The 13,127-nt window shown below is 46.6% G+C and overlaps 1 protein-coding gene across 2 annotated transcripts in view; it reads left to right on the top strand.

Annotated features, from left to right (window-relative positions):
* Nucleotides 1-1,595: 1,595 nt before the first annotated feature.
* Nucleotides 1,596-13,127, top strand: part of edc3 (enhancer of mRNA decapping 3 homolog (S. cerevisiae)) — a 136,374-nt gene continuing 124,842 nt past the window's right edge. Inside the window, exons 1-2 of one of the 2 annotated variants that reach the window (XM_078200015.1) lie at nt 1,596-1,711; nt 6,914-7,091. In XM_078200015.1, the coding sequence (XP_078056141.1) occupies nt 6,928-7,091 (164 nt within the window). In that variant the 5' untranslated portion in view covers nt 1,596-1,711; nt 6,914-6,927. The remainder of the gene's footprint in view (nt 1,712-6,913; nt 7,092-13,127) is intronic. The other variant, XM_078200016.1, reaches the window with a different exon arrangement.

Raw genomic sequence — 13,127 nt, forward strand, 5'->3', positions numbered from 1 at the left:
GTTATAGAACCTTGGTTAGGCTGCACTTGGAATATAGTGTTCAATTCTGGTCGCCACACTAGCAGAAGGATGTGGAGGCTTTGGAGAGGGTACAGAAAAGATTTACCAGGATGTTGCCTGGTATTTAAGGGCATTAGCTATGAGGAGAGGTTGCAGAAACTGGGTTTGTTCTCACTGGAGCGACGGAGGTTGAGTGGCGACCTGATAGAAATCTACAAGATTATGAGGGGCATGGACAGAGTGGATAGTCAGAAGCTTTTTCCCAGAGTGGAAGAGTCAATTACTAGGGGGCACAGGTTTAAGGTGCGAGGGGCAAAGTTTAAAGGAGATGTACGAGGCAAGTTTTTTACCCAGAGGGTGGTGGGTGCCTGGAACTCGCTGCAAGGGGCGGTAGTGGAAGCAGATACGATAGTGACTTTTAAGGGGCATCTGGACAAATACATGAATAGGATGCAAATCGAGGGATACGGTCCCCGGAAGGGTAGGGGGTTTTATTCAGTCGAGCAGCATGGTCGGTGCAGGCTTGGAGGGCCGAAGGGCCTCTTCCTGTGCTGTAATTTTCTGTGTTCTTTGACATTATCACCATTGTCCAGTAGCATTACCAACATTGTCTAATGACATTACCACCATCGTCCAATGACATTACCACCATCGTCCAGTGGCATTACCATCATTGTCCAGTGGCATTACCACCATTGTCCAGTGGAATTACCATCATCGTCCAGCGACATTACCACCGTTGTCCAGTGGGATTACCACCATCGTCCAGTGGCATTCCCACCATCGTCCAGTGGCATTACCATCGTTGTCCATGTCATGGGGGGGCTGGATCTGATGGGGGGGCTGGATCTGATGGGGGGGCTGGATCTGATGGGGAGAGGGCTGGATCTGATGGGGAGGGGGCTGGATCTGATGGGGGGGCTGGATCTGATGGGGGGGGCTGGATCTGATGGGGAGGGGGCTGGATCTGATGGGGGGGCTGGATCTGATGGGGGGGGCTGGATCTGATGGGGGGCTGGATCTGATGGGGGGCTGGGTCTGATGGGGGGGTGCTGGGTCTGATGGGGGGACTGGGTCTGATGGGGGGTCTGGATCTGATGGGGGGCTGGGTCTGGTGGGGGGGGCTGGATCTGATGGGGGGACTGGGTCTGATGGGGGGGAATGGATCTGATGGGGGGACTGGGTCTGATGGGGGGGGGGCTGGATCTGATGGGGGGACTGGGTCTGATGGGGGGGCTGGATCTGATGGGGGGGCTGGATCTGATGGGGGGGCTGGATCTGATGGGGGGGCTGGATCTGATGGGGGGACTGGGTCTGATGGGGGGACTGGATTTGATGGGGCGGCTGGATCTGATGGGGGGGGCTGGATCTGATGGGGAGGGGGCTGGATCTGATGGGGGGCTGGATCTGAAGGGGGGGCTGGATCTGATGGGGGGGCTGGATGGCAGCACACTTACAGCTGCTGCGGGGGGGGGGGTGGAGCTGGAGACTAAACCTGGGTTGCCATGGAGACTGGACTGCGGCAGACCGGAAGCGGGCCTGGTGGGGGAAGTGACGTCACCGCACTGGCGGCCCCGCCTCCCCTCAAGCGGTCGCGCAGGCGCAGTAGCCCAGGAGGAGGGAGGATGATGATGGCGGCGGAGGAGCGCTGTCCGGGTGCCCCGGCCCTGCAGTGTCTGTGAGGGCCCCCGTCGCCGCCCCAGGCCCAAACGTAAGGGATGTCGGCTCAGTGGCGCGTCTGTAACCGGGAACCGTGTGGCTTGCTTTGTGAGGCGTGGGGGGGAGGTTTATACAAACCGTGGGTTGCAGCTGCTGCTGTGCCTGGGAGTTGGATTGGGCCTACTCCCCTCATCAGTCCATTCAATAGGACAGCCTTGATATCCCCACTCTCTGCAGGTCACTAATTCAATAGGACATTGCGGTCCTTTATATCCTCCCACTCTTTGCAGGTCACTAGGAAAGTTGGCTCCTTTAAAGTCTATTTATTAGTGTCACAAGTAAGGCTGACATTAATACTGCAATGAAGTTACTGTGAAAATCCCCCAGTCGCCACACTCCGGCGCCTGTTCGGGTACACCAGTGGTTCCCACACTGGTGTTAAGTCCTAACACAAAAAGAGATGGCATGAAATCTGGAAACTTCTACGGGTTTCTATACATGAATGTTTAAATGTTTCTTTGATAGTCCTTGAATCTTCCCGCCATCCTCTCTGGCCGCACCAGTGTGGCACGCCACACCCTTTGGGAACCACTGGCCACTACACTGAGGGAGAATTTATCATGGCCAATGCACCCTAACCGGCACGTCTTTCGGACTGTGGGAGGTAACCCATGCAGACACGGGGAGAATGTGCAGGCTCCGCACAGACAGTGACCCAATCTGGGAATTGAACCCGGGTCCTTGGCACTGTGAGCCATCAGTGCTAACCACTGTGCTGCCCTCGCCTCACTGATTAGGATTAAGGGGTGTTTAATAGGATTATGTTTATTGGTGTTGCAAGTAGCCTTATACTAACACTGCAATGAAGCTACTGTGAAAATACCCTAGTCGCCACACTCTGGCACCTGTTCGGGTACACTGAGGGAGAATTTAGCATAGCCAATGCACCCTAACCAGCATGTCTTTCAGACTGTGGGAGGAAACTGGAGCACCCGGAGGAAACCCACAGAGAGAACGTGCAGACTCTGCACAGACAGTGACCCAAGCCGGGAATTGAACCTGGGGCAGTGAGGCAATTTTGCTGACCACTGTGGTGCCCTTGCCTCACTGATTAGGATCAAGGATCAATGTTTAATGGGATTAAGTTTATTTATTTGTGTCACAAGTAGCCTTATATTAACACTGCAATGAAGCTACTGTGAAAATCCCCTAGCCACCACACTCTGGCACCTGTTCGGGTATACTTGAGGGAGAATTCAGCATGGCCAGTGGACCTAATCAGCATGTCTTTCGGACCCACCCTTTGCAGGTCACTAATTAATTACCTCCCATCAGTTCATTCTCCATTCATAGCCGCCTCCAATCTTCAAATAAAAGCAAAATGTGTGGAGGCTGGAAATCTGAAATAAGAACAGAAAGTGCTGAAAATACTCTGCTGGTCTGGCAGCCTCTGTGGGGAGAGAAAACAAGAATTAAAGCTTCAAATCCAGTATGACTTATTCAGAATCTAGAATATCTGGAATCTTTAATCCTTCCCAGCCTCTATGGAGTGACTGGTGTAACTATTACTTCCAAAAGTATTAGACTGGACGTTGCATTAAATTTTTATTTCTCGCCTAGTAAAGTGTTGGAAATATTCAGCAGTCAGGCAGCATCTGTGGGGGAAGGAAACAATTAACACTTCAAATCCAATATGACTTATTTGGAACCAAGAGTAATCTTATCTAGAATCTTTAATCCTTCTCAGCCTCTATAGAGTAACTGGTGCTGCTATTACTTCCAAAAGTATCAGACTTGACATTGCATTAAGATTTTTTTTTAGCCTCAGCAATGTGCTGGAAATATTCAGCAGGCCTGGCAGCGTCTATGGGGAGAGAAAACAAGAGTTTAGAGTCTAATGAGTTATTCAGAACCAAGAGTAATCTTATCTACAATCCTTAATCCTTCCCAGCCTCCATGGAGTAACTGGTGTTATCCACAGTGCGAAAGGCGTGCTTGATAGGTGCATTGGCTATGCTAAATTCTCTAGGGGGTTTTCACAGTAACTTCACTGCATTGCTAATGTAAGCTTACTTTTGTCACTAATAAATAAACTTTAACTTTAAAACTTTAAAAATGTTAGACGGGACGTTGCATTAAGTTTTTATTTCTAGCCTCAGTAAAGTGTTGGAAATACTCAGCAGGTCTGGCAGCATCTGTGAGGAGAGAAAACAAGAGCTTAGAGTCCAATATGACTTGATTTGGTTTATTATTGTTGCGCTTCTCGGCCTTTTGGCTGGGATCAAGTGTAGTGTGGATCGCCTGCACTTGGTTGAGGTAATTGGGTTGCGCTGAGGCTTCATATGTTTCATATGAAGCAATTTTTAAAAGCGGCATCTCGGCCTTTTGGCTAAGATGCAAATGAGCTCAAGTCTTGGAGGAGGATCCTCCCCCTTCTCCAATCAGCTTGACTCATGTGGATCAGGCCCAGGACAGGGTGGTTTTGGTCTCCCGTCCTGTCTTGTCAGCCTGGATCTGGGGTGTCTCGACTTGTTGAGACTCTGAATTGGATTTGATTTGGTTGAATTGGAAAAGTATTAAAAAAAAAATTATTGTTGCATGTATTAGTGTACAGTGAAAGTATTGTTTCTTGCGTGCTATACAGACAACTCATACCGTTCATAGAGAAGGAAAGGGTGCAGAATGTAATGACAGTCATAGCTGGGGTGTAGAGAAAGATTAACTTAGTATAAGGTAGGTCCATTCTAAAGTCTGATGGCAGCAGAGACAAAGCTGTTAGAGAGTTTAACATAGTTAGAGTAGAGTTTTTAAAGCATAGAACAAGAGTAAAAGACAGAATTAGAGGGTATGCTGGGGACAGCTCGCAAGAAGTTGCCATGCTCCGGTGCCATCTCATCACATGCTTATTCAGAATTGAGAGTAATCTTCTTTAGAATCCTTAATCCTTCTCGGCCTCTATGGAGTGACTGGTGCTGCTATCACTTCCAAAAGTGTTAGAGTGGACATTGCATTAAGTACCCCCCCCCCCCCGCCGTTTCTCTTCTCCCCTCCTCTTCCCCCCCCAGCTATGGCCTCAGTGATGTGTTGGGAATACTCAGCAAGTCGTGCAGCAGCTGTGGAGAGAGAAACAAGAGTGGATGTTTTGTGTCCTTTGTTGGAACTGCAATATTTTGCTTTCACCTCCATCTCGGAGCCCTTGAATCTGGACAAGTTCAGACAGGCCACTTTGGTGTTGACTTTGGTAGAGGTGGTTTTGGCTATGGGAGAGAGAAATGCTCATATGTTTCAATCCTTATTTAGAATTTGCTCACTTGCCGTTTGTCTTTAATGAGAGGGTGCAGGACCAGTATTGCCTACTCCAGGGAGGTGCAGTGCTACTGTTAACTGGCTTAATAATCCAGAGGCTCGGGTTGATGTTTTGGGAATATTAGTTCGAATCCCATAAGGACAGCTGGTGAAATTTAAATTCAACTAACAAATTAGGAATTGAAATCTAGTCCCAAAGATCATGAAACAATCATTGATTATTGTAAAAAAAACATTTTGTTCACTAATGCCTTTGAGGGACTGAAACTGATGTGACTTTAGACCCACAGCAATTTATTTGACCCTTAACTGTCCACTGAAAAGCCACTCAGTTCAAGGCCAATTAGGAATGACCAACAACTGCTGGCCTTGTCAGTGGAGCTGCAGGCTATGAAAGAATAAAGAAAAATGTCTGCCACAGTCACGAGACTGGATGCTGTGTTTTAGCCTCCAAAGTTCACAGCTTGACGTAACTCCTCTGTGGTTCTGAATACAAATAAGTTCATTTCGGGTTTGGAAATGATTTAAGATAAAAGTTTAACAATAGTAATTTTGCTTGATTTTGCTCCTTCACCTTTTATGAACTGGTCTCCTTCATAAACTGTCTTCCAGTAACCGGCTGTACGTCCATTATTCATGTGAGTTGGGCACAAAGTAGCGGGGAGCTATTTGACTGTCTCCCGCTCACCTGACAAAGGAGCAGTGCTCCGAAAGCTAGTGGCGTTTGCTACCAAATAAACCTGTTGGACTTTAACCTGGTGTTGTTAGACTCCTTACTGTGTTTACCCCAGTCCAACGCCGGCATCTCCATATCGTGGTGTCACAATCCAAGCTCACCCGCTGTCTTCGCTTGAGATGCTCACTTCCAATAGCAAGCATGCTCTCAAATGAGAAATGTGGAAATTATGCCCGACAAGCTGGAGGGAGTGAAGTGAACTAGTTGCAGCTCCCATTTCGACTTCAAACCAACTAATTCAGCATAGATCGCAGATCAAACCTCGGAATTTCCTGATCTACATTGTTTACCTATTAGGTACATTATAGTGCTGAATAACGGGTGGCACAGTGGTTAGCACTGCTGTCTCATAGCGTCAGGGACCCGGGTTCGATTCCCGGCTCGGGTCACTGCCTGTGTGGAGTTTGCATGTTCTCCCCATGTCTGCGTGGGTTTCCTCCGGGTGCTCCAGTTTCCTCCCATGGTCTGAAAGACGTGCTGGTTAGGTGCATTGACCCGAACAGGTGCCGGAGTGTGGTGACGAGGGCAATTTCACAGTAACTTCATTGCAGTGTTAATGTAAGCCTTACTTGTGCCTAAGAAACTTTACTATTGTTGAGATGCACTTTTTTTGATCAATGAAGCTTAGTTGCAAAAAAAACTGCTTTGAAAAGATATGATTTTACAGGTCTGTTAACTATGCAGCACTATTAAATGCCACAATGTGTTTCATCTCTTAATTTTTGCACAATCAACAAGAAAAAAAGTATAAGATAGCAGAGTTGCAAGTTATAGCAAAAGCATCAAGTAACGTTTGCACTAACACTGATTTTTGTCTTTACGTGGTTAGCACTGCTGCCTCACAGCGCCAGGGACCCGGGTTCGATTCCCGGCTTGGGTCACTGTCTGTGTGGAGTTATCGTATTCTCCCCATGTCTCTGTGAGTTTCCTCCGGGTGCTCTGGTTTCCTCCCAGAGTCCAAAGATGTGCGGGCTTGGTGGATTGGCCATGTTAAATTGCCCCTTGGTGTCAGGGGGACTAGCTAGGGTAAATATATGGGGATAGGGCCTGGGTGGGATTGTGACCAGTGCAGACTCGATGGGCCGAATGGATTCCTTATGCATTGTCAGATTCTGTGAAATACAGTGCCTGCTAATAGCTTGGCGATCAACTTAAAAATTAAAACAGATATAATTGACTCATTCCGCATCTCTGTTTCCTTGATTCTTTTAGTTATGCTGTAGAGGATGGCTGTAAATTGGATTGGAAGTCTTGTTTCTATTAACTGTGGAGAGACACTTGGAGTGTATCAGGGCAAAATTTCTGCAGTGGATCAAGGCAGTCAGACAATCTCTCTAACACAACCTTTCCGCAATGGAGTGAAGTGTTCAGTTCCTGAGTTAACTTTTAGGTAAGTGTTCTTGCTTCAATAACGTACTAATGTCAACTAATTGTGACTCAAATGTAATGAGAACGTGACCTTCAACCATAAGCACCCAGCAGTACGATTGTGGATCTTGGGTCTTTAAACTTGGGTGATGTTTGGAGAGCATTTCTGAGCTATTGAACACTTATGGACGATTGTGTAGATTGGGAATTTACGCAGATGGACGCCTCCCCCACAGTTGTCTCATTCATCATTGGCAGGATATGTAACAGGTTACCCATTGGTCCTTGCTGTGGCCGAGGAGCTGTCAGATGGGTGGCACAGTGGTTAGCACTGCTGTCTCTCAGCGCCAGGGACCCAGGTTCAATTCCGGCCCCGGGTCACTGTCTGTGTGGAGTTTGCACGTTCTCTCCATGTCTGCGTGGGTTTCCTCTGGGTGCTCCGGTTTCCTCCCACAGTCCAAAGATGTGCGGGTTAGGTTGATTGGCCGTGCTAAATTACCCCTTAGTGTCCCAGGGTCTGCAGGTTAGGTGGATCAGCCATGGCAAATGCATGGGGTGAGGGGGAGGGGGTTTCCCTGGGTGGGGTTGCTATTTGGTACAGACTCAATGGGCCGAATGGCTGCCTCCTGCACTGTAGGGATTCTGTGGATTCTAAATATATATTTTTTCTTTACAATTCCCAGTTCTTGTAGGGTTGCTGGTATTTACTAAAGCCATGTGATCAAACATGCACCACAGTTTATATTACCAGTCTTGTATTTGCCAGATACTTGTTCAAACATAAAGGCCGGCAGGTTAATTAGAACAGCCACCAATTTGGCAGAATCACATTGACAATGGTTTGCATCAGATTCCTTGATATTCAGTTGTGCATCAAAAGCCTTGGGTTAGTAAAAGTGCAGTTCTGTAATATTCAGGCTGTTAAGCAATGACATGTTTACTATGACAAGGTGAATGGAGAACCGAATCCTCATCTAACAAGATGTCTTGATGTTGATGTTATTTTTCAAATCACTCGCCCTCATGCAAATTATTATCTCACGTGTGCAGCCAAGTAGTGTTTCTCCATAGTTTTGGTGGTTAACTGACTGGCTCAATGTCCTTCGCTCACCTGAATAAGGACATTTGAGTGCCTCCAGGCGTCCCACCTATTCATTAGATTATAATTAATGCCTTCAGACACACTTTCCCAGGAATAAAAGATTGTGATTAACCTCAAGTTCTTCAGTTGTCAGGATTTGTTTCGGACATTGGCTGATGAAGCAGCTAATTTATTTTAAATGTTTGGCCTCATTTAATGAGATTTGCATTTTCAGTGGAGCAACTCTGTGCGTTGGCAGAAATCCATTTTCAGATAGGGGTACATGGAAGTATTAGCTTGAAAACCGCCTACTTGGCCCAAGCAGTCCATTGCTTATCCTCCATTTGAGATGTAGGTTGAATTCCGTTTGCTTCTGCCCCTCTACCGCGGCTACATTCGTGGCCAGGTGTCCCTGGAGAGGGAGCATGCGGTGTCCACGGGCGCAGTTGACACCTTCCGGGGCTGCTGGGCACCGCAGGGGCTGGGGTGTATTATCGATCCTGATAATCACCTTTTGGTTTGATGTTTAAGTTTCCTTTCGACTTTGTTTTTGGTTCGGGCTGTTGCCCCTTCTTTTTAGGGAGCTGCCCCTTTTAATTTGTCCCCAAGTTAATTTGAGTTAGTTTATTTGGTTGGTGTGAAAAGACATGCCTTGTCCTCACATTCGGCACGGTGGCACAGTGGTTAGCACTGATGCCTCACAGCGCCAGGGACACGGGTTCAATTCTGGCCTTAGGCCATTGTCTGTGTGGAGTTTGCACGTTCCTCCCCATGTCTGTGTGGGTTTTCCTCCGGATGCTCTGGTTTCCTCCCACAGTCCAAAGATGTTTGGGTTAGGTTGATTGGCCATGATCAATTGACCCTAGTGTCGGGGATTGGCAGGGTGAATATTTGGGGTTACGGGAATAGGGCTAGGTGGGGGATTGTGATCGGTGCAAGCTCAATGAGCCGAATGGCCTCCTCCTGCACCGATCTCATTAAATCCCTGTTGGATTATTGATCCCCTTCATAATTTTCAAGACTTCTATCGGGTCACCCTTCAATCTTCTTTTTTCTAGAGAAAAGCAGCCTCAGCCTTTCTTGAGGGTTAAATGCTCTCAGTTCTGGGATTATTCTTGTTTTATTATTATGATTCTTGATTTATTCCCATTTATTCCCTTTCCTCCTCCAAAGTATTGATTTGATTTCTACTTTCAGTCACAGACCGCATGCCACCCCTTCGCAGTCTCCTTTGAAAAAATGTTGTCTCCTCTGTCCTAAATAATAATTTTATGAATCTCTCATTGTCTTCTCATTCCAGACGACTGGTCTTCTCTGCCTCTCTATCACTTCAAAATTTTAAAGGCCTCTGTTAACTGAAGAATGGTGTTGTCAGCGCGCCCATTTAGCATCAGAGTTGACCTGTGTTGCCTACAATAGAAAGACCAAGTGCATTTTTTCAGGCGAAACTGGGTTAGAGGCAAGTGGATAATTGAGCCAGGGATTGGAGATGCAACATTGAAGTTACACATTGTCATTGATTTGCTTCCCGTGTCTTAAATTGCACCAAATCCTGTTCACTTATTACCCCTGTGCTCGCTGACCTGTATTGACCCTCAGTCAAGCAACACCTTGCTTTAAAAGTTCTCATCCTTGTATTCAAACCCCTCCAGGTCCTTATTCCTCCCTAATTCCGTAATTTTCGACACCAAAATCTTCTTAAGATACCTGTGCTCCTATAATCACGTATTGTGTTGATTTAAATCCCTTTTTGGGTAAGGCGCTCACGAATGTCCTAATTTGAGCCACAAAATACAGTTGCTGGCAAAATTCAGCCACAATGAGAAGGTACGGTGGCACAGTGGCTAGCACTGCTGCCTCACAGCTTTAGCGACCTGGGTTCGATTCCTGCTTGGGTCACTTGTCTGTGTGGAGTTTGCACGTCCTCCCCGTGTCTGCGTGGGTTTTCCTCCGGGTGCTCCGGTTTCCTCCCACAGTCGAAAGATGTGCAGGTTAGGTGCATTGGCCATGCTAAATTGCCCTTTAGTGTCCTGGGATGCGTAGGTTAGAGGGATTAGTGAGGTAAATATGTGGGGTTACAGGGATAGGGCCTGGGTGGGATTGTTATCGGTGCAGACTGAATGGCCTCCTCCTGCACTGTAGAGATTCTATAATTCTGGCCTCTTGAGCATCCCCGATTTTAGTCACTCCATCATCAGTGATTGTACTTTGGGCCCTAAACACTGGAATATACTCACTGCATCTCTCTGCTTTTCAACCTCGCTTTCATCCTTTTAAGACACTTCTTAAAATCTAGCTCTGGTGGAGTTTTTGGTCATCAGATCTAATGTCTCCTTATGTGGATCAGTATCATGTTTTTTATAATGTTGCTGTGAAGTGCCTTGGAACATTTTATCTCATTAAAGCTGCCATGTGAATAAACATTGCTATCTAAAACAATTCTGTATTGTAGAGAAATATCAACCTTGTGACACTTTGGGAGAGACTTGGGTGGCACATAGGTGATTTCCAGCAATACAGGCTGAGGCTCTGGCAGATGGAAAACTGATGCTATGGCATCACCACGAGCTGGAGGATGTAGCTAAGTATCCACGATGTGGAGATGCTGGCGTTGGACTGGGGTGGGCACGGTAAGAAGTCTCACAACACCAGGTTAAAGTCCAACAGGTTTATTTGGGATCACGAGCTTTCGGAGTGCTGCTCCTTCATCAAGTGAGTGACTCACCTGATGAAGGAGCAGCGCTCCAAAAGCTCATGATCCCAAATAAACCTGTTGGACTTTATCCTGGTGTTGTGAGACTTCTTACTGTAACTTGAATATGACAAGATTACATAGGCAGTTTCTCTCATAACTGTGGACATATGAATTTATATTAGAGAAAGTCGACACAAAACTGTAAACAGGAAGTATGTTTATTTATTGAAATTTATTGAAAAATGCTGTAAAATGCACATCAGTTAATAAGCTTTGATAATCTGTGCTGCGACCATCAGCAGTGGCTAGGGTCCACCAGTATGAAGAGGAAGAGAGATCACACAGGATTTGCAAATCTTTGCTGCATAGCATTTGGATTAACATGCAACCTCTTTGCTTCCAACCTAATGGCACCAATTAATTTAGGTCAAGGTAAAGTCGCCATCGTCCCAGATGATCATAGGCTGTGACTGGTGGTTAAAACCCGAGGTTCACTACACCTCAGGTCAGGGGCAAGGTTGAGAAGGCGGCACCTCCATGAATAACCTCAGTCAGCACGGGAATTGAACCCAGGCTGTCGGTGTCACTCAGCCTCACTAACCAGCTGCCCAGCCAAATAGGCTAAACCGACCCCAGTTTAACCTTGCCCCTCACCTGAGGTATGGCGATCCTTGGGTTAAATCACCACCAGTCAGCTCTCCCCCTCACAGGGGAGAACAGCTCATGGTTATCTGGGACTATGGTGACTTTACCTTCTACCTTTATTATGGAGTTATATAGTTCAAATTGCTTTCTCCTCTCACCTTGGGCAAGCAAGGTTTGTAAATTGTACTGCAAGTAATTCTTTTCATGATAGTAGTACAAGTACGTTTCTGGCTAATTGCACTCAAATCTTCACGACAGTACTGATGTGACTTGGGGCTTGCAAAAAGTAAACTGCAAAGAACCAGTGCAATGCCAGTAATATTCCTGTACAGATGTTGCTCCGACCCTTGCTATTTGGTCTGAAGTTCTCTCAATTCTTCCCAAATGTTTTGCATGAATTTTGCTAAATTTGATCATTGACCTTTCGTGTTTAAATTTGAGTTCCTTGCAGGCGGGCATGTTTTTTTGAAAAAAAAAGTTGTTCCAGATGTCAAGCAGCAGAGATTTGAAACTTTGTCTGCAATACTATGCTGATGTTTTAACAGCTGTTGAAGTTGGCAGACCACAATATGGAGGGAAGAATCTCCGCTTGCACCAACATACCATGCATGCAAATATCTTTATTACTGTGCTCTGGCTATATAGTACAGTGATGCAAAGAGGAATAATTGGAATGCGAGGCTGCCAGGAAAGCATGTTAAATTTGCTGCTGCAGGCTTATCACAGTGTCTGCTCTATTAGGAATTGTACTTAGTGTTGTTTGTTAGATAAACCCATTATTGTTTTGTATGTTCTGAGTGCTTTTAACTTAATATTGATCTAATCATGGAATCAGTGCAGAAGGAGGCCATTTGGCCCATTGAGCCTGCACTGACAACAATCCCATCCAGCTCCATCCCCGTAACCCAAATATTTAACCCAGCTAGTCCCCCTGACACTTGGGGGCAATTTAGCATGGCCAGTCCACCTAACCTGCACATCTTTTTTGGAGTGTGGGAGGAAACCAGGGCACCTGGAGGAAACCCACGCAGACACAGGGAGTGCAAACTCCACACAGACAGTGACCCGAGGCCGGGATGGAACCTGGGTCCCTGGTGCTGTGAGGCAGCAGTGCTAATAGTGCTGAACGTAAATCAACCTTATGATTTTTTGATTATAAAATAAAACTACAGTGAGTTTTATTAGCGTTTATATCTGATTCCGCTGTATAGTTGTCCCATCTATCAACAACGGTGAAGTGGTGGGAGCAGGTGCGATAGTGGCATTTAAGGGGAATCTAGATGAATATATGAATAGGATGGGAATGGAAGGATACGGACTCTGTAAGCGCATAAGGTTTTAGTTTAGGCAGGCATCATGATCATAGAATCCCCACAGTGCAAAAGGAGGCCATTTGGCCCATCGAGTCTGCACCAATCACAATCTCACCCAGGCCCTATTCCCGTAACCCCACACATTTAACCTGTTAATTCCCCCGACATTAGGGTCAATTTAGCATGGCCAATCAACCTAACTCTCTCATCTTTGGACTGTGGGAGGAAACCGGAGCACCCGGAGGAAATCCACGCAGACACGGGGAGGACGTGCAGACTCCACACAGACAGCGACCCGAGGCCGGAATTGAGCCTGGGACCCAG

Source organism: Mustelus asterias, chromosome 29 (assembly GCF_964213995.1).
Source record: "Mustelus asterias chromosome 29, sMusAst1.hap1.1, whole genome shotgun sequence".
Lineage (NCBI taxonomy): Eukaryota > Metazoa > Chordata > Chondrichthyes > Carcharhiniformes > Triakidae > Mustelus > Mustelus asterias.